We start from the raw sequence: 25,001 nt of genomic DNA, 5'->3' as shown, positions 1-25,001 counted from the left end.
TGCTTCTGCTACAGTGAAGACGCGTGTGGTCCTCCAGTGAGTCTTCAGCCAGCTGTGCTCTAACAAATACATGTACTTGTAAAGCTGGTCCCTGGGCACTCTTATTAATAACTCTTCTTTCACTGTCCCATCACTCTCCTTGCAAATTGACCCCTCAGCAGAGGTTTACCTAGTAATTCAATGTCGTTAATATGCTTTACTTATAAAAGAGCTACTTGCCAAGCCTGTTCTGCAATGTAAAAATAAAAGATGGTAACGATAACCCTGTATGCAAGACAGGAAAAGAGACACAGATGTATAGAACAGTCTTTTGGACTCTGTGGGAGAGGGAGAGGGTGGGATGATTTGGGAGAAGGGCATTGAAACATGTATAATATCATATATGAAACGAATCATCAGTCTAGGTTCCATGCATGATACTGGATGCTTGGGGCTGGTGCACTGAGACGACCCAGAGGGGTGGTACGGGGAGGGAGGAGGGAGGGGGGTTCAGGATGGGGAACATGTGTGTACCTGTGGTGGATTCATGTTGATGTATGGCAAAACCAATACAATATTGTAAAGTAATTAACTTCCAATTAAAATAAATAAATTTATATTAAAAAAAGAATAAACATCACAATATATTCATCTAAAAAATAATTAAAAAAATAAAAATCTCACTGCGCCACTGTCCATGTAAAAATCTATCACTGGCTCCCTCTTTCTCTCAAAATGAAGTTAAAATGCATATCGTTGCTGATGCTGTAGCTGAAACTTCAGTACTTTGGCCACTCTGATACAAAGAACTGACTCATTGGAAAAGACCCTGATGCCAGGAAAGATTGAGGGCAGGAGGAGAAGGGGATGATAGAGGATGAGATAGTTGGATGGCATCACCAATTCAATGGACATGAGTTTGATCAAGCTCCTGGGAGCTGGTGATAGACAGGGAAGTCTGGCGTGCTGCTGTCCATGGGGTTGCAAAGAATCAGACACAACTAACTAGCTGAACTGATGGCCTGTAAGACTCAGAATGATCTGATTCCTGTCTACATCTTTGGTCTTATCTCTAACTTTTCTCTGGACTCCTCAATATAGTTCAGTCTTATTGGCTTTCCTTCTGTTCTTGGGAAACACAAAGTATTTTCTCAACAGCATGGCTTCCACAATTCCATTCCCCCTTCCTACAAAATTCTTTCTGTCATTCATTGTTTACCCTTATTAATCGTTTAGATGATTCTCTGCCATCTTTTAGAGGGCTCCCCAATCTCTAAACAATGACTGTTTTTTCTAGTCCCTCTTATTACAAGTGTGATGCATTTAAATATTTATTTCAGAGGTTTTGTTCTTGTTAATGTTTGATTCTTTGCTAATTTGTAAGCTCCAGACTACAGAGACCACTTCTGTATTGGCTAGCACTGTAACCCTGGAGACTAGTATTAGGAGCCTGATATACGGCAGATGCTTGATGAGTATTTGTTGAATGAGTCATTATGTTAATTTTGTGATCAAGATGGATCACAACAATTCGCTTTTAACTATGCTGTATTCAACTGGCTATTCTTGTCCACTGCATGAAAAACGAGGTCCTGCAGGCATGGAGATGACTAAGGTTGCTCTTACAGTTTGATTCCATGGTAGAGGTGGGGAGATGGGAGGAGACCATTGCACTAGTCTGGGAGAGGTGGATGGGGTGCTCTTTGCAACTCTGTTTCTTAGGAAGTCCTGATCTTAGTATCTTTGTCCTCATCATTTGTGTGTGTGTGTGTGTGTGTGTGTGTGTTTTAATTTACGTATTTTTAATTGGAGATTATTGCTTTGTCATTTTATGTTGGTTTCTGCCTTACATCAACATGAATCCACCATAGAGGGAGGGGACATACAGATACCTCGTGTCTTCATCAGTAATTCTAAAGACCTCATCACCAGTAATGGCATCCTTGGATTCCATCATCCAGTGCAGGCCTGGAAGACAGAAGGAACATTCTTCAGAACTGCTTTGTGGCTCCTGCTGCCCCTACCCTTGTGACCTCTCCCATCTCCTTCAGAGGCCTCTGTGCTTCTAACATTTTTTTTTTCCTCCTTCACCTCGTTTCCCAGTCACTGCTTATTCACTTGTGGATATTCCCAATATCTGGGAAAATCTAAAAAGTCAATTTATTCTTATGTTTAAGGAATGTGCCTCATTGTCTTTAAAGAAGAAAGCAGAAGAAACTAACATTTATTTGGTCCTAACTGTGTACCAGGGGCTATGCAGGGTGTTGTGATATGTTATATCCTTTGATTCTGAGAATATCTGAAGTGACAGTTATTATTGGCAGCAGGCTTCTTTCACAACTATAGAGACTGAGGTTTAGAGATATTAAAGTGTAACTTGTTCGAGGTCACATATGTAGTAAGAGTTAATCAGGGTTTCAAGCCCAATATTTCTTTTACATATAATTCAGCTCCTATAAGGTATTCCCTCCCAAATAATGTGAGATAATGCAAACACTTCTGAGGCCACTGGGGAGATGGCATATTTCGATGATGTCTTTAGCATTGCTCTCTTCAGTGGTTAGAACATAGTGAGAACCCTTCTGCCATGCATTCATTCAGCAGTGTTTGCTGAGCACCTTCTATGTGCCAGATACATTTTAGGCTCTCATACCCCATCACCTGAATGAAGTGGGGAAGAATTCCTTGTCCTCATAAAGCTAGCAAGATATTGGTGGTGGGGAGTAGAAAGAGAGAGACAAGAAGTATAGAGTGGACAGTAAAAAGATAAGTGAACTATATGGCATTGTAGAAACTGACACGGGCTATGAAAAAAAGGTGGAATAAGGTAAGTGGTGTTTGGAGTTATAAGTGGGGAGCATTGCAGCTTTACAGAAGATAATATTTGACCAAAGACTTGAAGGAGACAAAGTGTCAGAAGTGTTCCTGTTGGAGGTTCCCAAGGCAAGAGTGTGCCTGTTGTTTTTAAGGAAAAGGAAGACCCTATTCTAGCTGCAAAGGTTCAGAGTTGTTGCTGTTGTTCACTCACTAAGCTGTGCCTGACTCTTTGCAACCCCATGGACTGCAGCAAGCCAGGCTCCACTATCTCCCGGAGTTTGCTCAAACTCATGTCCATTGGATCAGTGATGCTATCTAGCCCTCTTATCCTCTGTCTACGCTGTCTCCTCCTTCCCTCAATCTTTCCCAACATCGAGGTCTTTTCCAATGAGACAGCTCTTCACATCAGGTAGCCAGAGTACTGGAGCTTCAGCATCAGTCCTGAGTATTCAAGGTTGATTTCCTTTAGGACTGACTGATTTGATCTCCTGCAGTCCAAGGGACTCCCAAGAGTCTTCTCCAGCACCACAATTGGAAAGCATCAATTCTTTGCCTTTTATGCTGCAACTCTTACATCCATACATGACTACTGGAAAAACCATAGCTTTGACTATACGGACCTTTGTCAACAAAGGGTCCAGAGAACAAGGTTTTAATGATGAGCAATCTACACTGTTCTTTGTTGGAGAGAAGTTGGAAGTCCGAACTAATGGGGCCCACAGTTAGTTTGACTTATCTCAATCCAGATCTTTCAGAAGACATCATAGTAAATGAGTTAATCCACCATGCTTCCAGAGGACTACAAGGATCCCTGTACCTATGAAGCCACTGCTTTCCAGGTCTCTCTGGTACTGAGTCTGACCTTCATGAGCCCAGGAAGTTCTGGCATTGAAGCCTTCCTCCACTTTCCCATTCTCACTTCTGCTGTGCCTCCAGTCTGGCTGTCCTGGACTTTGCAGATTCTCTTTTAACCTAGTCACTCTGCTATGACCATGGTGATTTTCCTCCCCTCCCCACCCCCCAGTCTCATACCTCCACCTCATTCAGACATATCTGCTAGATCCCTGCTTGGCAAGGAGCCCAATGTAATGTTGTTAAGGGTGTTAGCTTGCATAGTCACTTCTGTCATTGGTTTCTAAAAGCACCATTGCTTTTTCAACTGACCCTACACATGGTGAGCATTTATTCACCATTTCAAGTCATTTATTTAGCATGAAAATTTGTTAGACCATTGTTTAGCAAATTCATTGCATTGAACTTTTTACTTAGCGGAATCACTTAATTAGTGTTTTATTACTGGAATCGACTGTCAATTATGTGGCTAATTCATTTACTTAGGGAGTGAATGTTTTATCTGGGTAATGCAATTCAGAGTGCACTGTTAACTCTTTAATGATTAAATATTGTTGTCAGTGGCAATTCATGTTATAAGGAACATTAAATCATTTATTTCCCTTGAAGTATCCAGGTGTTGGAGAAATGTGTAGAGAGAATAGTTTAGAACCACTTATGAATTAAAGGACTTTCATTAACTGCCTGTTAATGAAAGCTAAATAAAAGTAGCTGGAGGATTTTGATTGGACCCCTTGAAATAAATTGTTATAATATGTATACTTACATGTGTATATTGCTGCAGCACATGTATGCTCTTATACTGACATGATTCCTTTGGGCTCTCACAAAACCACCGTGGAGTGACATTGGGGTTTGTATCTGGCAGTCTCTCAGATGACCGCAGTGATTCCTGCCTGCTTCATATATCCTAGTATCATCCCTTCCATTGAACACAGGCTATTCTACTGACTGACTTCTAATGAATAGAATGTAACAGTCTTGACATGTCACTTTCAAGATTAGGTTATAAAAAGACCGGGGCTTCTGTCTAGCCTGCTTGCTTTCTCTCCCTCACTTGCCCTGTGGGAAATCAGCTGCCAGGTTGTGAGTTGCCCTATGGAGAGACCCACTGGGCGTGGAACTGAGGACCTTGCTCCAGTAACCCATGAGAAAGTGAATCTGCTTGCAAGCACATGGGTGAACTTGAAATCAGATTCTTCCCCCTTAGATGAGTCTTCAGATGCAGCCATCGTCGCACCGGGCGGCTCGAGTACAGCTTCATGAAAGACCTAGAGCCAGAGGTACCCATGAAAGCTGCACTCAGATTTCTGACCGACAGAAACTGTGAGTAGCTGTTTGTTGTTTTAAGTTGCCGAGTTTTGGAGTGGTTTGTAATGTAGTGGTAATTAATAGCTTCCCAGGTGACTCAGTGGTAAAAAATCTACCTGCTAACGCAGAAGATGCAGGTTCACTCCCTGGGTTGGGAAGATCCCCTGGAGAAGGAAAGAGCAACCCATTCCAGTATTCTTGCCTGAAAAATCTCATGGACAAGGGAGCCTGGCGGGCTACAGTCCACAGGGTCTCAAAGAGTCGAACACAGCTAAGTGACTGGGTACACACACATAATAGATAATTATTACATAACTTAACATGTGAGATGTTATAAGAATTTACCAAAAACTTTTTGGTTCATAAGTAGTAGAGCCAGGATTTAGCCTTGGTTCTTCTGATGTATTTCTATAGCCAAAGAAGAGTAGGAACTGTAGTTAAGACCTCTCATTGCAACTCTCAGGAGTCCTTAAAGCTTTGACATCTGATGAGTGCTACTGTTCCAAGGCAGTTTCTGTATAACAGTGATTCCCTTGTGACCTGCACACTGTTATTACCATGAGAAGAAGCCACTAGAATTCTGGAGAAGCTTATGAGCAGCAAGCTTGTAGGACTGATCTTTCAGTTCAATTCAGTTTAGTCGCTCAGTCATGTCCAACTCTTTGCAACCCCATGAATCACAGCATGCCAGGCCTCCCTGTCCATCACCATCTCCCAGAGTTCACTTAGACTCACATCCATCAAGTCAGTGATGCCATCCAGCCATCTCATCCTCTGTCGTCCCCTTCTCCTCCTGCCCCCAATCCCTCCCAACATCAGAGTCTTTTCCAATGAGTCAACTCTTTGCATGAGGTGGCCAAAGTACTAGAGTTTCAGCTTTAGCATCATTCCTTCCAAAGAACACCCAGGGCTGATCTCCTTCAGAATGGACTGGTTGGATCTCCTTGCAGTCCAAGGGACTCTCAAGAGTCTTCTCCAACACCACAGTTCCAAAGCATCAATTCCTCGGTGCTCAGCTTTCTTCACAGTCCAACTCTCACATCCATATATGACCAGTGGAAAAACCATAGCCTTGACTAGGTTTTAATCAGGAATTGAGTCAAAATTCCTCTTTGTAACGTCAGTCACTGCCCAACCTGCATTAAACGATTGCATATGTAGTTCCCAAACATGACTGGCCCCAAACTAAAGCTGCTAAATCCTTGGGTCTAAAGAAGAAGTGTATGTTTAACATGTTTCCTGAGTATCTCTTAGATAACATCAAGATTTGAGATCCCCTACATAAAACAAAATAGATTGACATTCCAGTGATCAGCTTGTATAATTCAGCTGAGAGTCTGCCATGCTAACCCTTGATGTGCACACTCAGCTTTATTCTTACAAGAATGTTAGGTATCTGTCCTTCCCAGAGTAAGGCCATCAGCTTTGATTGCTTGAATGTTTTTGTTTAGTTTACTAAGCTGTACTACTTCATTTGTTCACTAAAAGCAGAAAGAACAGTGCTTGCTTTTTTGAGTAACACTAGGACCATTAATGAACCAATTGTATTTCTTAACGGGAAGTTCCCTTAGAAACCGTCTCATCTCTTTCTACTCAAAGCACAGGTCCAGGAACCAACACCATCACCATCACTGGGGAGCTTGTTACAAGTGCAGTTCTTGGATCACTGAATTAGAATATGCATTTTTTACTCTTTTGGCATGTATATTAAAATTTGAGAAGCAGTGGTCTAACTTAACCCCATAATTCTAAAGCTAAGATCCAGAAAGGTGAAATTCATTATGCAAGACAATTTAGTGGCAAAACCAGGATGGACAGTCTTGTACCTCCACAGCTGTGCTGCTTCCACTCTGTTTGGTTCAGTTGTCTTTGTACCTTACTATATCCACGCACACTGCCTAAGGATCCAGGGCATGGTGTGAAATGGAGAAATCAGGTACCTTCCCACCCAGGATAATGGCAAACTTGTTTCAAACAGCTGTTGCACATGTGAATTTCCTCTCCCAGACAAGTTTAGTCATTTCATTTTCTCTTTCTTATACATCAACAAAAGACAGAGTCACCTGTCAGGCTGAAGATTGTAAAACCTGACAAAATTGAGTTTTTCTAGTTTAGCTAAGTATTACTCGGCAAGTATTTTGCATACCTTTGTCTTATGATGATTTTGATGAATGAGAGAGAGGAAATAAGACAAGCCGATGTTTTCAGTGTGATGCATTATTTACCTTTTTTTCTCTCCATCAAACACCTTCCTGTGAAGATGAGGGTCTTGGAATGCAATGAAAGATACAGAACACAAAACGTTCAGCTGCTTATTTCTAGTGTGAGCACAACTCTCAAGCTAGAGAGAAACACTGTCATGTCCCACCCAAGCTGGAGTCACAGCAATGCTGCAGCCTTCAGTTCAGTTCAGTTCAGTTGCTCAGTCGTGTCAGACTCTTTGCGACCCCATGAATCGCAGCACGCCAGGCCTCCCTGTCCATCACCAACTCCTGGAGTTCACTCAGACTCACGTCCACATCACATCAGTGATGCCATCCAGCCATCTCATCCTCTGTCATCCCCTTCTCCGCCTGCCCCCAGTCCCCCCCAGCATCAGAGTCTTTTCCAATGAGTCAACTCGTCACATCAGGTGGCCAAAGTACTGGAGTTTCAGCTTTAGCATCATTCCTTCCAAAGAAATCCCAGGGCTGATCTCCTTCAGAATGGACTGGTTGGATCTCCTTGCAGTCCAAGGGACTCTCAAGAGTCTTCCCCAACACCACAGTTCAAAAGCATCAGTTCTTCGGTGCTCAGCCTTCTTCACAGTTCAACTCTCACATCCATACATGACTACTGGAAAAACCATAGCCTTGACTAGATGGACCTTAGTCGGCAAAGTAATGTCTCTGCTTTTGAATACGCTATCTAGGTTGGTCATAACTTTCCTTCCAAGGAGTAAGGGTCTTTTAATTTCATGGCTGCAGTCACCATCTGCAGTGATTTTGGAGCCCCAAAAAATAAAGCCTGACACTGTTTCCACTGTTTCCCCATCTATTTCCCCAGCCTTAGATAAACCAACCCTTCCCCCACACAGTCTGTCATCGCCCCTATACGAACCTCTCTCAATAGCCACCCCAGAATCCCTCTTTCCTGCTTGCGATAATATCAAAACCACACAATTTACTTTTCTTTATTATTTCTGCTTCAAGTAACTTACTAAGCAGGACATGTTCTATGTTCTTTGGAATATTCTATCTGTTATATATTGACATGACCAACCATATACAGAACTTTCTACTGATGGTATTAAATAACCTCACAATGGTGATAATCTTTCAACATTGAGGAAACTCACATATTCTTCTTAACATACTTCATTCTCATCTGCTAAGTGAATACTTCTCAGGAAGCCATTCCCTACCAGCCAAAATGTGTACCATGCTGCATCATCTGTTTACAAATTTTTTTTAGGCACATACACCAAAACTTAAGTGCCTCTGAAAGTAAAAGTGGATGGTAAATATGCAGTAATTAAACACTGGACTTGGGCTTCCCTGGTAAGCTCAGCTGGTGAAGAATCTATTTGCAGTGTAGGAAACCCTGGTTAAATTCCTGAGTCAGGAAGACCCACTGAAGAAGAGAGAGGCTACCCACTCCAGTATTCTTGGGCTCCCTGGCGGCTCAACTGGTGAGGAATCCACCCGCAATGCGGGAGACCTGGGTTCAATCCCTGGGTTGGGAAGATCCCAATATCACTCCAGTATTCTGGTCTGGAGAATGTCATGGACTGTTATAGTCCATGGGGTCGCAGAGTCGGACATGACTGAGCCACTTTCACTTTAGGTATTATGAAAAAAGAGTTTGTGTTTCCAATGAGCTAAAACACATTAAAAGTCCAGAGTAACACCTTTTCTCCTTTGTGGTTCAGCAGGACATCTGCAAGACCCCACACACCCCCACAGCTGTATTCCTCTCATATCCTAGTTTGCTCACTGAGCAGTTAAGACCAAAAAACATCCTCTTATTGCTACAGGTCTTTTGCTTCTGGCACAGCAAGTAATCTTCATTTTTGTTTGAATTAAAGTTCATAAAACCTACTCTGTGAACCCTGGCTGATATCAGCACTTTTGCTGTTTTGACGTTTTCCCACTAATTTTCATGAAATTGTGGCAAAATGGGGGAAAAAAAAAGAATGACTTTCATAGTTTCTTTTTAATAGTGAAATCCTTTCTTCAAACACAACCATACCTAGAAGTCTGTTTTATAAAACAGATTAAAAAAAAAAATTCCCTCTGACTGTAGCAGAGGTGAGGGGACACTCATGTGTTTGCTGAGTCTTGCTCATACGTGTACACACACACACACACACGTGCACACACATACAAAACCCCTCATGAGGGTCCAGTTCACTCCTGACCCGCAGGAGAAACTCTAAACAGAGGTCTCCCTTCCTAACTCTGGCTCATCTCTTAGGTCCCTAAGCCACAGACTGATAATTCACTTATTCTTTCCCCAGAGACCACATGGGTAAACCTTTTCATTCTATGATTTTCCCAAAGTAAAAATAATGATCCCCACCACTGGTCACTTGAACAGCTAGACTGATCATTGTTGTTTTTGGTCAGTCGCTAAGTCATGCCCAACTCTTTACAACCCCATGGGCTGCAGCATGCCAGGCTTCCCTGTCCTTCACCATCTCCTGGAATTTGCTCAAACTCATGTCCATTGAATCAGTGATACCATCCAACCGTCTCACCCTCTGTCATCCCCTTCTCCTCCTGCCCTCAGTCTTTCCCAGCATCAGGGTCTTTTCCCATGGGTCAGCTCTTGACATCAAGTGGCCAAAGTTTTGGAGCTTTAGCTTCAGCGGCAGTCATAAGAACAAGGCTACTACTTGAATGGCACTGTCTAAAATCAAGCAGTGCACAGAGTGCATGACCATACCCGGAAACCCTGTGGACCCCTGGGTTAGAGGAGCATCGGGAAAGATGGAGCCCCAGTTTGTGGGGCTCTCATAGATCACAGGGTATCACTGAGAGACACTTTGCTGCTATAGTCACCCAGCATCCAGGAGTCAGCCCTCAGCCTAGAGACAAGAGAGAAACTCAGAGGCCAGTGTTTTGTCATGTGAGGGATCCTTGGGCTGGAAGTGTTTCTGCATCTTGGCTCTGCCACCACAGGAATCAATACCTGTGATTAAGTTACATTCAACTATAAACATACATGCACAAGGTCGTGTAGAATTGGGAAATCTGAGTAAGGTCAGTGGAGTGTATTCATGTCAATTTCCTGATCACGATGCTGTGTATCTGTTATGTGAGACAGTAACATTGGGGAGGACTGAGTGGAGGGTATAAGGGACCTCACTAAGTTATTTCCTATAACCGCATGTGAATCTACAGTTATCTCAAAATGAAGCTTTCTCTTAAGAAAAAGCTGGTGCTCTGGTAAAGGACCAGTAGCTAACTTCAGACCCTGGCCAGGTTCATCAGAGTCTTCAGATGTATTTCATGGTTTTCCTAGTCATTTACTCACTTGCCAGACCAAGTATGTGATAAAAGTGTTCTACCCGTTTCTGATGATTGTAAAGTGGTTTATGTGTGTCATTTTTTTCTTAATCATTTCTGGCAGAGGCTTGTCTAATTTATCGGTGTTTTCAAAGGAAAGAGCCACCTTTTGTTTTTCTTCAGCTTCTCTGTTGTGTCCTTAACTTCCATTATGTCCCATTAACATCTGGTCTTATATTTGTTTACTTACTACTTTCACTAACTGTATTTTTCATCTCTAGAAGTTAGATTTGTATTGTGCAAAGCCACCCATTTTTTCCCATGATGTGTTGCCTTAAGCTGTGGTTCATGATCCGTCCATTTTCTCCTTAATCAGTCGAAGTGTATTTATTTTATTGTCTCTTAGACAGTTTTATGATTTTCAATTCTTGGTGGGCATGTCTCTTTGCGTATTGTGTCTGCTGACTTTCTCTCGTGGGGATAAGCTTCCGCACATGGCTTGTCATTCTTTATATTTTATTTTTCCACTTTGAATTCATCTTTAGTGGAGGCGATTTTGTTCTGTGGGAATTAACATGTCTTGGATTATGAAAACAGTCCTATAGGGTGGTTCTCATTTGCTTTTCAGGACAGGAAGCTTTTCTGTGCTATTACAAGATTTTGTACGCTGACTGCTACATTTGCAGTTGCTCTCGCAGAGAACAAATGTGGAACCTAGACACAAGTGTGATTGGGTCCAGAGCTTCTTTTGTATGTTGTCTCTGTTTGCAAGCTGTACACCCTTCTTTTTACTGTTTGTTTTTTATTTTGTATTGGCATATAGCTTATTAACAGTATTGTGATAGTTTCAGGTGGACAGCAAAGGGACTCAGCCACACATATACAGGTATCCATTCTCCCACAAACTCCCCTCCCATCCAGACTGCCACGTAACATTGAGCAAAGTTCCCTGGTGTATACTCTTCCTTTCATTCTACGAATTGAAACCTTTAACTTAAGGGTGTTCACACACACACGCACATTGACACAGATATGCATACACGTGCTTAAAATTAGATCCTTCACTTAAGAACAAGATTAAAATAGTATATATTGGCTGTCCACTGCAAAAGGTAAAGAAATTAATGTATCTACTTTTTCTAGTGATTCATCAGTCACCATTTCCTGGTTTTCCTTAGTAACATTTCTGAAGTTAATCCAGTATTTTTAGTTTAGCTGTTTTTACATCATCTCTCTTTAAGAATTCTTTTTTACAGTTCATTCTGTTTCAACTCACATTTATTTTTATTTTCATACTCATATCTCTGTTTAACTGATTTTGTTGTATAACAAATCAGTTCTTTTATAACATGATTCCCTCCAATCTTGTGGGGTTTTTTATTTTATTTTTTTAACTAAAGCATTTTTTTCCCTTTGCCTCCCCACACCTCTAGAAAAGAATCAGAGCCAGTATAATTCCTGAATCTTTGTGCATCAGGGAACATCTTTCTGTAGCCTCGTAAATGAAAAACAACTTTATCAGTGTATGATTTTGGAGTCTCCGCATTTTTCCCTCAACAATTTTGTTCCGGTGATTTTGGGCATTTAAATTTAAGCAACAGAAAATATTTTTTCTTTTTCTTTATAGATAGCCTTTTCTTCCAGCCTAGATGTTTATCTGAGTTTTTGCACATCAATAATGTTTAATAATATTATCAGGAGATTTGTTCTATTTTTAAGTAGTACAATGGAGAGCTCTTTACATTTGAAAATTTGGGGTTTTTATTCTGCCAAAGAGCTGTTTTTACATTGTATCCTTTATTATCACATCTATTTCGTTTATTCTGTTCTCTTCTTTGATAACAGCAATTATCTGTCTTTATGTCTGTTTTCTTTTCTCTGAAAATGTCTTTTTGGTGCCTTCACACATGAACACACATGATAGATATCAGGAAAATAGGAGTCTCACTGTTCTCATTCCCTTCACTGCAAACTTCCCAAGTTTCTGCCTGTTGCTTATTCTCAATACAAATTCCAATGTCCATTCTAATTTTGTTAATATATTTTGATTCCATCTTTCTCTGCCCTGCTCGATCCATATTTTGAAACATCTGTCTTCATAGTTAATCTTTCACTACCTTTATTGTTCCATGTTTTCTTGATTTCCATACCAACTCTATTTTCTATTGTATAAGTTATAGAAAAAAACCCAAATGGGCTTAAACAGTAGGTTAATGTATTATCTTACAAAAGAGGAAGTCAGGACTTTGAGGCGGTTCCATGGCTTGGTTGAATGATATGAACAAGAATGTCATTAAGGCTCCAATTCCTTTCAAGTTCTCTACTTTGCCATCTCATATTGACCCTGTCCTCAGCCTGGATCCCCTCTAGGAGGTAAGATTGCTTTAGCAGTTCCAAGCATCAAGCCCACACATGGTAGTGTCCAATAGGAGACGGAAGTTGCTGAAGTGTCCTTCTTAGAAGCAAGGAAATCTTGCCTAGAAGAACCCCTAATAGAACATCCCTCCTAGCTCACTGAAAATGTTTGAGAATTGGCAGAGATGATAGAAACACCCAAATGGCTTAAGGAAATCAGGATTTGCCCCTAGGTCTTGGAATAGGGCCATCCTCCTCTGAGTCACATGGAAAATGTGTGGGCATCCAAGTTTATTTGGGAGTGCTGCCAGAAAGGAAGAATTTGGAGGATGACTGTTGAGTCAGTAGTCATCACAGACTACTCTTTTCTTTTGAAAACGTTATTTTTCTCAGCATCCAGAGTGTTATTTTTCTTCTTTTTCACATCGTGGATTTTTCTAAGACTCCGTGCTGTTTTGTTTCTGTTTTCTTAACTTTGAAGGAGAAGAGGTCTCTTCAGGACTGGTGTTTGTGAATAAACAGAGAAGGCAGATTCTTACTGTTGCTTTTGCTATTCAGCTGGTTGGAATCCTCTTCTTGTGGCTGAAGCAGAAGTAATGGATGTCCACAGTCCCCTCTTCTATGTGGCGTGTCTTCCACCATCCTTCCATCTCGAGAGCCGTGGAAGAAGAAATTCATACTCTCCCCACAAAGAGAAAGATTGATTTCTTTAAGCAAATGAATCCAGAAGCACTTTCCCGTGACCCTTCCCATGACAGTTTTTTTTCCTTAATACTGAACCTGCATTCTGGGCTACAAAGGTGTTTGTCTATATATGTATATTTTTTTGGCTGTGTCAGGTCTTAAGCCATGTGGGATATTAGCTCCCCAGCCAGGGATCAAGCCTGCATCCCTGGCATTGCAAGGCAGATTCTTAACCACTGCACCATCAGGGAAGTCCTCACCTTCTTTTGTCTTTGCCAATAGAAGGGACTGAGGAAGAGAAAGGACTTGGAGATGCATGATCCCTGTATTGGCTTGCTAGATTCTCTGAGGCCAGGAAAGAAAATGGGAAAAGATGAAACATTTCTGTCCTTTGAGCCAGTGTTACCTCAATAACAAAGTATAGAAGTGTCAATTGCCAACTGTATGATGACCATTTCAACTCTAGGAATGTGGCACAGGGAGGTAGCATTGCATTTACTATTAGTTTTACAAGTTCAGCCCTGGATAGTTGGTCAGATTTAAGGCTGGGAGACAAGGTAATTCTGTCTGCCATTACATCGAGTAAGAACAAATTCCCGAGGGAGATATGAGATGAGGGTGTGGTGTGAACGTACACTTTCTCAAAGGTCACAGATCTGTGCACATCTATCTTGTTTAGTCACTTGAAGTGAAGTGAGGTGGAAGTCTCTCAGTCATGTCCAACTCTTTGCAACCCCATGGACTATACAGTCCCTTGAATTCTCCAGGCAAGAATACTAGAGTAGGTTGCCATTCCCTTCTTCAGGGGATCTTCCCGACCCAGGGAGCGAACCTGGGTCTCCTGCATTGCAGGCAGATTCTTTACCATCTGAGCCACAAAAGAACCCCATATCCTAGTCTAAGTCAAAAGTAGCATATCATGCCGATGATTTTATATTTCACTATCATTCATAATGAGATAAAGTAAAACTGGTTCAAAGTTGATTTAAAGAAAAAATTTGAAAGCATAACTGTGTAGATATGCACTATTCAGTGAAGTTGCCCCTGGCCACAGGTGGCTATTTATATTTAAATTAATTGAAATTAAGTTGAAAATTCAGATCCTCAGTCACATTAGCCATATTTGAAGTGCGTGTTAGTCATAGGGGCTTCCCAGGTGGCATGACCAGCGGTAAAGAATCCATCTACCAATGCAGGAAGTGGCTGCCACACTGAATGTGCAAATAGAGAGCACATCCGTCCTTACATGACATTCCCCTGGACAGCGCTCTGCCAGAGCTGTGTGGGTAGGTGCCAGTTGGAGTTCACTGTAGCTCTAAGTCAACTCTCTTTGGAACTTGACTTGACTGGATGTCTGTGTATACCCACCCTGTCCAGTACTGTGGCCAGTGACCATATGTGTTGTTGAGCACTAGAAATACAGCTGAGTTGAAACACTTTGGATTTCAAAGCCTTAGTATGAGTAAAGAATGTCAAATAGATCATTAATAATTTTATACCAGTTTTGCATTGAAATGTCATTTTGATGCATTGGATTTAACAAAATTTCTTACTGAAATTATATCACTTTTAACCTTATTTAATGTTGCTATTGCTATAAGTGAAGCAATTTAAATTACATACATGGCCCATGCTGTATTTCCATTAGGCCTCTTTACTCTTCTGTGTAAGTCCAGAATGTTCTCCCTCTTCCTGTATCTTTCTCTAGATCTGTGGTTCCCAGTCCAGGAGCCATAAGCCACATGTGGGATTTTAAATTTAAGTGAATTAAAATTAAGCAAAATGTGAAATACAGTTTGCCCATCACATTAGCCACACTTCCCATGCTCGGTAGTCACATCTGATAAGTGGCTACCATATTGCACAGCACAGATACAGACTATTTCCATCATCATGGAAGTGGACAGAGCTGATACAGGTTGTACACAGTTACAGCAAAATCCACAGAAATGGCGTGTGAATGCTTGGAGCTTGAGGAATATATCCACGGCGCCTGACTCTGTGGCATGGTACCCTTCCACCTCCCAGAGCCCATCCCGTCTCACTTTTGTCAGAAATGTTTATGCTCCTTCTTTCCTACGAGTGACAGCTTCTCTTCCTCTGAACACGCTTTCCTCCACCCTCCTGTCTGTGCTTTGCACAGGGTAGGTACTCAGTTCATATTTGTTAGCTGGTTGAAGTGGCTTTTCCTAGCAAGTGATTAGAAATATGTAGCTGACATTAATGAAAGATCTGTAATTACTGGTAGCAGGAGAATAAAAAAGAAAGAGAATGTCAAAGCCAGGTTCCCAAGGAAGAAGAGACAGGAAAGAGGAAATCGAAAGGAGCATGGCAACCCGGCATCTCATACACGTCACCGTAAGCCCTCTGCTCGCCCTGCAAGTGCCTCATAGGCAACAGAGAGACTTGTTGCGGTGGTGGGGGTGGGGAGGGAATTCAAGCCCTAGAGAACAGCTGTAGAAAAAAGTACAGAAGACATGCAAAATATTACTATGTGATAAATATACATGCAAGACCCATAAATGAGAAGTTGAAATGGCATGAAAGGGTCTGATGAGGAGAAAAATGAAAACTGTTCTCTCCCTGGGCCAGCTGGTTCGAGTTACATTTTATGAGCAGCATGTGGATTCCAGCGCCCTTGTTGAATTAGCAACAGAATCGCACATTAGTTTTAAGGCTCCCTCTCGAATAGGAACATCATAATGCTTTTTAATTGGGGCTGATAAAAACATAGCATTACTTGTAGGTTCCTGAGAGAAGTGAGTTGTGAAATTGGGTTTTCATTAAACCTAATGATGGAAAATTAAGTATAGTGCGTCTGGTGAAATGGGGTGTGATAAAAGGCATCACTTCTGCATTATCAGAGGTTAATAAGGGAATAGGTGAAGTAAGATACATTGGAAAAGGGAGTCCAACTAGTTGAATTAATAAACCTTGAAAATCCCTTGGTTCCGAGTCTTCACAGCATCATTAGCACCAGCACTGACATTATTACAAATGTTACAGCGATACAAGTTGCTAAATTTCAGACACATTTATTTTCCATTCCAGTGTTGGTTTTGCTGACACTGAGTTTACAGTCTGTCTAGCAATGTGTTTAGAGGAAAACACCCATATTGGTAGCTGTTTGGTTTTGGAAACACTTGGCATCTTGCAAAACTCATCAGGTGCTTGATCCTAAGAAGCCTGTCTCTGCCAGGCAGCTGGTCTCTCAGGCCGCCCAGGCCCATGGGTCTCTGAAGATATCTGTCCCCGTATATGATGGTGGCTTAGGTGGGAGACACTGCCAGGGCTCCAGGCACTGAATCTGATTCATCCTGTCCTGGAAAACCATGAAGTACAGCATCTGGAGAAGAAACCCAAGTGTTCCTTTCTTCTCCAGCCCTATGGGTGATATTCACCAGAAGGATGCCACATATCCATGGCAGCTGGGACACCTACAAGGCATATGTGCTAAGTCACTTCCATCATGTCTGACTCCTTGTGACCCTATGGACTATAGCCCGCCAGGCTCCTCTGTCCGTGGGGATTCTCCAGGCCAGAATCTTGGAGTGGGTAGCCATGCCCTCCTCCAGGGGATCTTCCAGCCCAGGGATTGAACCCACAGCTCCTATGTCTGCTGCACTGGAAGCCTGGTTCTTTATTACTGAGCTACAAGACATAATGTAGAGAAGGTGTCTTCTTAAAATCCTTCCTGCTGGCTTGAAGGTTCGTAGACATTCACACTTCTTTAGGCCGACCTCACACCATCTTTACAACTTTGCCCCCATCACCCGCCACCCTCCACCTCCGCTCCATCCCAGCCGCCTTGCTCTTGCGTAGATGTGCTTGGCTTTTCCCACTTCTCTTCTTGTGCTTCCAATGGGTCTCCTTGTCTGTCCACCTTACAAGGGTTCCAAACCCCTGGGCCACAGCCTGGTACCAGCTCATGGCCTGTTAGGAACTGGGCTGTACAGCAGGGATGAGCAGCCATGGAGTGAATGAAGCTTCAGCTCTATTTACAGCCACTCCCCACCACTCTCATTACCACCTGAGCTCCACCTCCTGCCAGATCAGCTGGGGCATAATAAATGTAATGCAATTGAATCAGCCCAAATCCATCTTCTACCCTGGATCCATGGAAAAATTGTCTTCCACGAAACTGGTCCCGCATGCCAAAGAGGTTGGGGACCGCTGTGCTAGACTGTCAAGGGTGAAACCTTTCTTCTGAGCATTTCCAGTGCCTGCCAGAGTCCCTGGCACAGGGTGAAGTCTCAGTAAATCTTAACTCCCGATCACAAGGGTGTGATGGAGAAGGGACACAGTGCCCACATTTGCCAGCTCTGGATTGAAGCAGTGCCTGTGCGGGTGTGTTACCTATGACCTCACATCAGAGGAGAAAAATAAGCTGTATTTTCCTCCTGCCTGCCAGGAAACACGTGCTTACATCTCACCTGCTCACATCATGTGCTTACATCTAGGCCCTTCTTCCTGGTGCATAAACCTGTAAGTTCTAGATCTTTCTGTCGGCAATCATTTCCTTACTAGGAACAGCTGTGCTCATGCCGACACGTAGGAGGAAAGTTCACTTCTATAGAATCAATGTTTGATGGATTATTGTGACATAGAGACAAACTGAAAGATGCATGGATTCTGAAAAGACAAGTTGCAGAAAATGAGGAAATACATGCTAACCCTCCCAGGAAATGAGTGTGGCATAGACCTCGTGGGGTCTGCCTTGGCGCCTTGCAGTGTCTGAAAACATCTGGGTGAGACACATTAAATCTGGCAGTCCTCATCTTATGCACACCACAGACACAACGGTCTAGGGCGTAGACTGTCCACGTCTCTGGGAGGAGAGACCAAGCCTGAATGGTTCTGGATGAGATGCACTGGCCCTAGAAGATGACAGTGTGTGCCTGGCAGGGAGTTCAGAGGGTAAGAAAGTGGTTTTCCTGGTACAAGGCAAGCAGAAGAATTCAAATTCCACCCTCAACAGGCATCCGTTTTGAGGGTTGCCCAACTAATATGGAGCAGTGAGCTCAATTCAGTGTGTCTAAAGATTGTTAACAGGGGAGATTATAGATCTTGTACCAAGGAGAGGTGATGAAGGAGATCAGGTATACGGCCCGGGCCTGGGAGAAGCAGCTGAAGGAGGAGGTCCAGGCCTCTCTACCTGCGAGGTAGGTACAGCATCACTCCTGGATTAAGAGTGTTACTTGCTGGGGAAATCAGACAGTAGGCAGAACACGGTCACACTGCAGATGCCATAGCTGGAGAGCAGCTGAGAGGGTGAGGGTCCTGCTTTTTACTGTGGATCCAAGACTGGCTCCAGTTCCTCCCAGGGAACCTGAGGGAAACAAACTGGTAGAGAAACCAGGTCGCAAGGACACAGTCAAATGGACCCGAAGCAGACAAGTGGCTCTGATCTCCAGGGACCACCAAGACATTCCAGGCAGGCTGCAGGAGGGTGCTCCCAGTATCCAGCCTGCCCGGCTTCTCACTGGTTCTGGGATTGGCCTGGGTTGGCCACGACCACCCTGACAAGCCTGGAGGACAGACAGAGCTGACAGCCAGCCCAGAAGCCTGGCTTTACTCCGTAAAGATGCGCCCTTGAAGTAGAAACAGACCGCAGGTTATTGCGTCACTGGTTTGTTTGTTGTTTAGTTTCTTAAACCCGCCACTACAGCCAGGCCAGGGAAACCACCATCTCTGTTCTGTCTGAAGTTCCCCGATCAGCCGTCCTGAGTTAGCTCCCTCGGTCCTCCCCATGTCAAGCTGGGGGAGGGACAGAGGACAGAGGGCAAAGCTCCTATAGGTGATGGCTTGTTCTGCCTCCTTCTCTTTGAAGCAGATGGCAGCCGCGGGGAGCTGGCGCAGCCCACCCTCACGATCCAGACTCACCCCTACCGAGCCTGCGACCCCGTGGAGATGAGCTATCCCCGAGACCAGTTCCAGCCCGCCATCCGGGTGGCTGACCTGCTCCAGCACATCACCCAGATGAAGAGGGGCCAGGGCTACGGGTTCAAGGAGGAGTATGAGGTAAGAGACCACCCTGCAGGAAACTCCCTGGTGGGCGCAGAAGCCTCCTGGATGCTAGTCTTGCTACTCAAAGTATGGTCCCTGGTCCAGCAGCATCGGCAGCCCCCGGCAGCATGTCGGAAATGCACTGTCTCAGTCTCCACCCAGATCTGCTGTATCAGTTTGGAGTCACATCTTCCTTCAGTAGGAAGAGAGAATGACTTGAGCCCCCATCCTACACGTTGAAGAAGAACCAGCAGGTGTCCCCTGCATTGCAGTGATTTCTAGGCGGTCTGCTTGCTCCTGGTCACCTCTTGCCTCGTAGTCATGCTTCAGTGGTGTTTTCGACACCCCCCAGTCAGTCTCATCTGGTGACCGCCGTCCCCCCTTTCTCTGTACCTTCTCTGCATCCTTGCCTTGGACATCCCTTGCCTTGCTCCCCAGCCTGTCTCTATTGCCAGGGACTTGTGAGTAGCAGTTGTTACTGAGGTTTGTGAAATCACAGGATTGCAGTACAGGAAGCACCCGGATACAAGTCCTTCTGAGGTTCTGGTCATCTGACAGGTCTCTATCCACTTCCTTCCCCAAAGTTCTTTTTAATGTCCTCAAAATTTCCTTTTTTTCTTCCTCCTTTTTTTTCTAGCAGCCAAAAGGGAACTCGCACACTCCCTTTATTTTTTTATGCGGAACAATTTAGCTTTCTTTATCTCACTCCTTTTGTTTCACTCCTTGCCCATTAGGCCTCACCTTTTGCAAACAAAAAAATAGAATGAAAAAAGGAGAAACTCATTAAGATGTTTTCTTGTCCCAAAGAGCATCTCACTCCCCTGGAGGAATTTTGCACCCTTCCTGTGCCACCCTTCCTTGGAGAAGGAAATGGCAACCCACTCCAGTGTTCTTGCCTGGAGAATCCCAGGGACAGGGGAACCTGGTGGGCTGCCGTCTATGGGGTCACACAGAGTCGGACACGACTGAAGTGACAGCAGCAGCCTGAGCCAGTCAGAATGCAGCTGCAAGCAGCTTTGGAAAGAGCATCTCTTTCTTCTCTTTTCCTCTCTCTCCCTCTCCTCCTTCTTTCCCAAAATATCTTTTGAGCATTTACTGTGTGCCAAGCTCTGGGTTATTTGCACTAGGTTTTCTTGTGGTGGTGGTGTGTTTTTTCTCTTTCACATGCAGCATGTGGCCCAAATATGCTAGGTTCAGTTTCAGTGTGTGCAGTGAAAATGCGTTGACTCAGATGCTACACATTTGGAATTCTTGGTACTGAGGACTAAGTTTAACTCTCAGACTGTATTCTGAGAAAGAGCTTACACAGCAGTGTTTCAGAAGCTGTGCGAGGTCATGAAATTGTGCCAAACTATGGGGGAGGGGTCCAGACCCCAATGCAACAAGCTGTGTGGCCTCTCTCGCTTTGCAATCTGACTTTTAAAAGTCTTTATTAGTGGAATGAAGAGTTTGGATACGGTGATTACTAAGAGCCTGTCTGGTCCTAAAACTTTATGAGAGTGTAAAACATGGTAGCAAGAGGAACGTTTGACACATTTATGAGAACAAAAACGTTTATGTCAATGAATGTAAGTAATTACCAGCTCAGGAGAGCTAGCAGTTAATTTCAAATATGGTCTAAGTAAAATAGCATTTTTCACATATTCAATCTATAAATTTGGGGAGGATATTGGGATAAGAATCGCAAGAGATAGTCCCATCGCTTCACCTCCCTGGGCCTTATTTCCTAGGAGGTTGCTTGAATGTTCTTGGTCTCAGGGGGCTGTGGGATACAGCAGCTGGAAGCAGGACCTCGGTCCTTATCTGCTTTGAAAAAAGAGTTCAGCAAAGAGACAAAGATTGTGAAGCAGGTATTAGAAGTGACATACATGTGGAAGTATCCACAGGTGGACTCAGTGATTTTCGCCCAGTAGGCGTGGCTTAGCTCTCTTATATGGGGGCAATTTTGCAGGTCCCCTCAGCCAGTCATCTTGCTCATATCCATATTTGGTCTGACTCAGGGCCCTCTCCAGTGGGCATGCACATCTTTCAGCCAAGATGAATTTTCTGGTGTGAAGGTTTCTGGGAGGTTGGCAGGACATATTATGGGCTGGCACCCCCCTCCTTTCTTTTTGATCGCTGAGGATCTTTTCTGCTCACATGTGGTCTGGGCTGTATCCTTGACCACAAGAACAAGAAAAAATGTGATCAGCTTATCTTTTATTCAAGCAGGGCTCTGTTGTTATCTCTTGTTCTGAAGTGTCACGGGGAGACTGTTTGGAGCTGCTCAGCCTGGGGCCCATCTATCTCCTGCCTCAATCCCAAGCCCTGAAAGTGTGTGTGATGGGGTGAGGGGGACACACGAATGCACTTACACTCACTTGTGTAGATCTGTCTGGTGAGCGAATGTCAGGAGAGGGTGTGTTGTTTATAAAGTCATAGTCAATATCATGAAGGTTGAATAAGTCATCAGTCATAATTTTTAATTTGTTTTAAATTTTCAAATAGCATTAAGGGATCGATCTGTGTGACTTATCAGAAAGGTGGCCAAGTAGTCAAAGCCTGAGAAACACTGTTCTAAGAACTTGCAATCTAAAATTTGAAAACAGAAATACAAATATATTTGACAATCTTGGCTCACTGACACCTAGAATGATATCGCTTTTAAAAGCATCCATCGCTGTGTGGTGGGATTTGGGTTGATATTTTTTTTCTTTGTGTGTTTTGTGTGTGTGCTTTTTTATATTTTCCAAACTTTCTAGCATGGAAATTAACTGCTTTTATAGTGAAAGAGAAAACAATACATGTTGTTCCATCATTTGGACTTCAACCAGAAATAGCATTAAGTAGACTAGACTTGCCCTCAATCATTTCAAATTATATTAATCAGTTAGCTTGAATGCTTAGCTTCTAGTTAACAGTATTTCCTGATTAACTGGAGGTTAATTGGAAAGCATTACTTAACAGGAGTCTTTCCACAGTGTCTTTCCAGTAACAGAGACTGTAGCTGGATGTTGTTTTGATCATCAAGGCTCCTGTGATGTCTGGAAGCTGCAGACTGAGCAAAGAATCACAAATCTACCTGAAGACCATTTCCTTCTGTAGATAGAAGATTCCCGGGTCTCCAGGCCTACTCTCAAAGCCACACTCCGTGTGCTCTGCTTGTTGCTTGTCACTCCCCTACTCTGCTCAGTTTTTTCATACAAATGAGTGGATTTGACAAGTTGACATATAAGAGACCTCTCAGCGGTAGCAAGCTGTGTCTTATAAAATTCAATTAAGTTTTTCAGTCACTTACAAATTTGTTCATTAAATATTTACTGAGAATCTACTATTCCCAAGGACTGTTCTAGATATTTGGGATACCCCAGAGAACAAAAATGGACGAAGATCCTTGTCCTTGTGAAACTTGTGTTCTAGCAGAGGAACCTCAAAATAAACAATAGACTTAAAAATAAGGTTGTTATTTTACAATAACTTACTTATTGTAATGTGTTAGTAAATAATATAGTATTGACATTGACATTGAAGTCGCTCAGTCATGTCCAGCTCTTTGCAACCCCATGAACTGTAGCCTACCAGGCTCCTCCGTCCATGGAATTTTCCAGGCAAGAGTACTGGAGTGGGTTGCCATTTCCTTCTCCAGGAGATCTTCCCAACCCAGGGATTGAACCCGGGTTTCCCGCATTGTAGACAGATGCTTTACCGTCTGAGCTACCAAGGAATTAAATATAGTATGGTAGACAGTAAAAACATACTGTGTTACAAACGACCCCAAATCTTAGTGATGTAAAACAACCAGTTTATCACGCATGTCGATTCAGTGGATCAGGAATTTGGACAGGATACAGCAGGGATAGTCTGTCTCTACACCGTGAGGTCTGAAGCCTTGACTTGGAAGGCTCTATGGCTCAGGGCTGAAGTGATCTGGAAGTGTCCTCACTCACGTGGCTACCCACTGATGTAGGCTGTCATCTGGGATCTCAGCTGGGATAGCCAGCTGGAACACCTACACTCAGCCTCTTCAGGTAGCCTGGCTTCTTCACAGCATGCTTGCCTCAAGATCCTTGAACTTCTTCCGTAGTGGTGCAGGGCTCCATTGGTGGGCCTGCTAGTGAACACAATGGCAAGTGCATTACCCCTTGTGACCTACACTTGGACACCACACAGAACATTCTTACCACCTTCTATTGGTTATAAGCAAGCAATAACTGCCTACACTCTACAGAAGAGGAATTAGACTCCATCCCTTTTTTTAAAAAAATGTATTTTATTACTATTTATTTGGCTGCACCAGGGCTTTGTCGCGGCACATGGGGTCTTCAGTTTTCTTTGTGGCATGTGGGGTCTTTTAGTTGCCGCATATGAGCTCTTAGTTTGTAGCACATGGGATCTTGGTTCCCTGACCAGGGATCAAGCCCAGACTGCGTGCACTGGGAGTGCAGAATCTTAGCCACTTGGACACTCAGCCGCCAGGGAAGTCCCTAGACTCCATCTCTCGTTGAAGGGAGGGGCAGCTGCAAGGTTCTAAAAGGTAATACAAAACAGGAGCAATTGGAAAACATAATCTGTGGCCTATACAGTCTTCCACAAGTAAGCACCCTGGGAAATGAAAAGTACAAGGAAGGGAGAGGGTATATTCCAGGAACGTGAAATGAAAGAGGTTCCCATACTAAACAGACTGAAAGGGCCATCTTTAATTATGAGATGTGGGTAGAGACTTTGTGGAAAATACCCAGAGGAAAAGGGTCCAGATCGAGGGAGTAATATATCTGGCATGCACACGGAGGTCCTGGAGGGAGTCAAGTGAGCGTGGAGGAAAAGTGATAGAAGGTATAGTTGGAAAAATGAAGGGGGCCTGAGCATACAGTGCCTTATAGGCCATTAGAAGGGCTTTAGGCTTTTACTCGGAATGGGATAGAAAGCCCCTGCAGAGCTTGAAAAAACAAGCGATAATTTCCTGACATTTTCAAAGACTGCTTCTAGCTACTATGTGGAGAATGGAAACAAAGGAAGGACAGTGTAAAAGTAGGGAAGCCAGTGGAGAGGCCACTGCAGTAGCTCAGTGGAGAGATGGTGGTGACTCACCTGGAATGTGGCAGCAGGGCTGGGAGAAGTGGTTGGACTATGAATGTATTTTAAGAGCCAACAGAAATTTCTAACACGTTATACATGGCAACTGAGAGAAACAGAGGAATCAAGGGTCACTCCAGGGCTGTTATCTGAGACACTGGAAGGATGGAGTTGCCACAGTGGAAATGGGAACCTGCGGGTGGAACAGTGAGGATAAGGAAGGAATGGGGAGTTCCTTTTTGAACTAAGCTGTCCAACAGATATCCTAGTGGAGGGGGAAAGTAGGTAGCTGGATGTATGAGACTGGAATTTGGGAAAGAAGCCTGGACTTCGGAGAAAATCTGGGGAATCATTGACATAGAATGGATATGTGGCTGTTCAAAGTCAGTGAGTATAGACAGAGATGAGGACCAAGGACTCGGTCTTGCAGAATTTCAACTGTAAGATGTTAAAGCA

At 43.4% G+C, this 25,001-nt stretch overlaps 1 protein-coding gene across 1 annotated transcript in view; it reads left to right on the top strand.

Moving 5' to 3' along the window:
- Window positions 1-25,001, top strand: part of PTPRT (protein tyrosine phosphatase receptor type T) — an 815,678-nt gene that overhangs the window by 709,740 nt on the left and 80,937 nt on the right. Inside the window, exon 17 of the mRNA XM_068986822.1 lies at window positions 19,318-19,508. Within this exon, the coding sequence (XP_068842923.1) occupies window positions 19,318-19,508 (191 nt within the window). The remainder of the gene's footprint in view (window positions 1-19,317; window positions 19,509-25,001) is intronic.

Source organism: Capricornis sumatraensis, chromosome 15 (genome assembly GCF_032405125.1).
Source record: "Capricornis sumatraensis isolate serow.1 chromosome 15, serow.2, whole genome shotgun sequence".
NCBI lineage: Eukaryota > Metazoa > Chordata > Mammalia > Artiodactyla > Bovidae > Capricornis > Capricornis sumatraensis.
The sequence above is the reverse complement of the archived record's forward strand: the minus strand, read 5'-3'. Positions and strand labels throughout refer to the sequence as shown.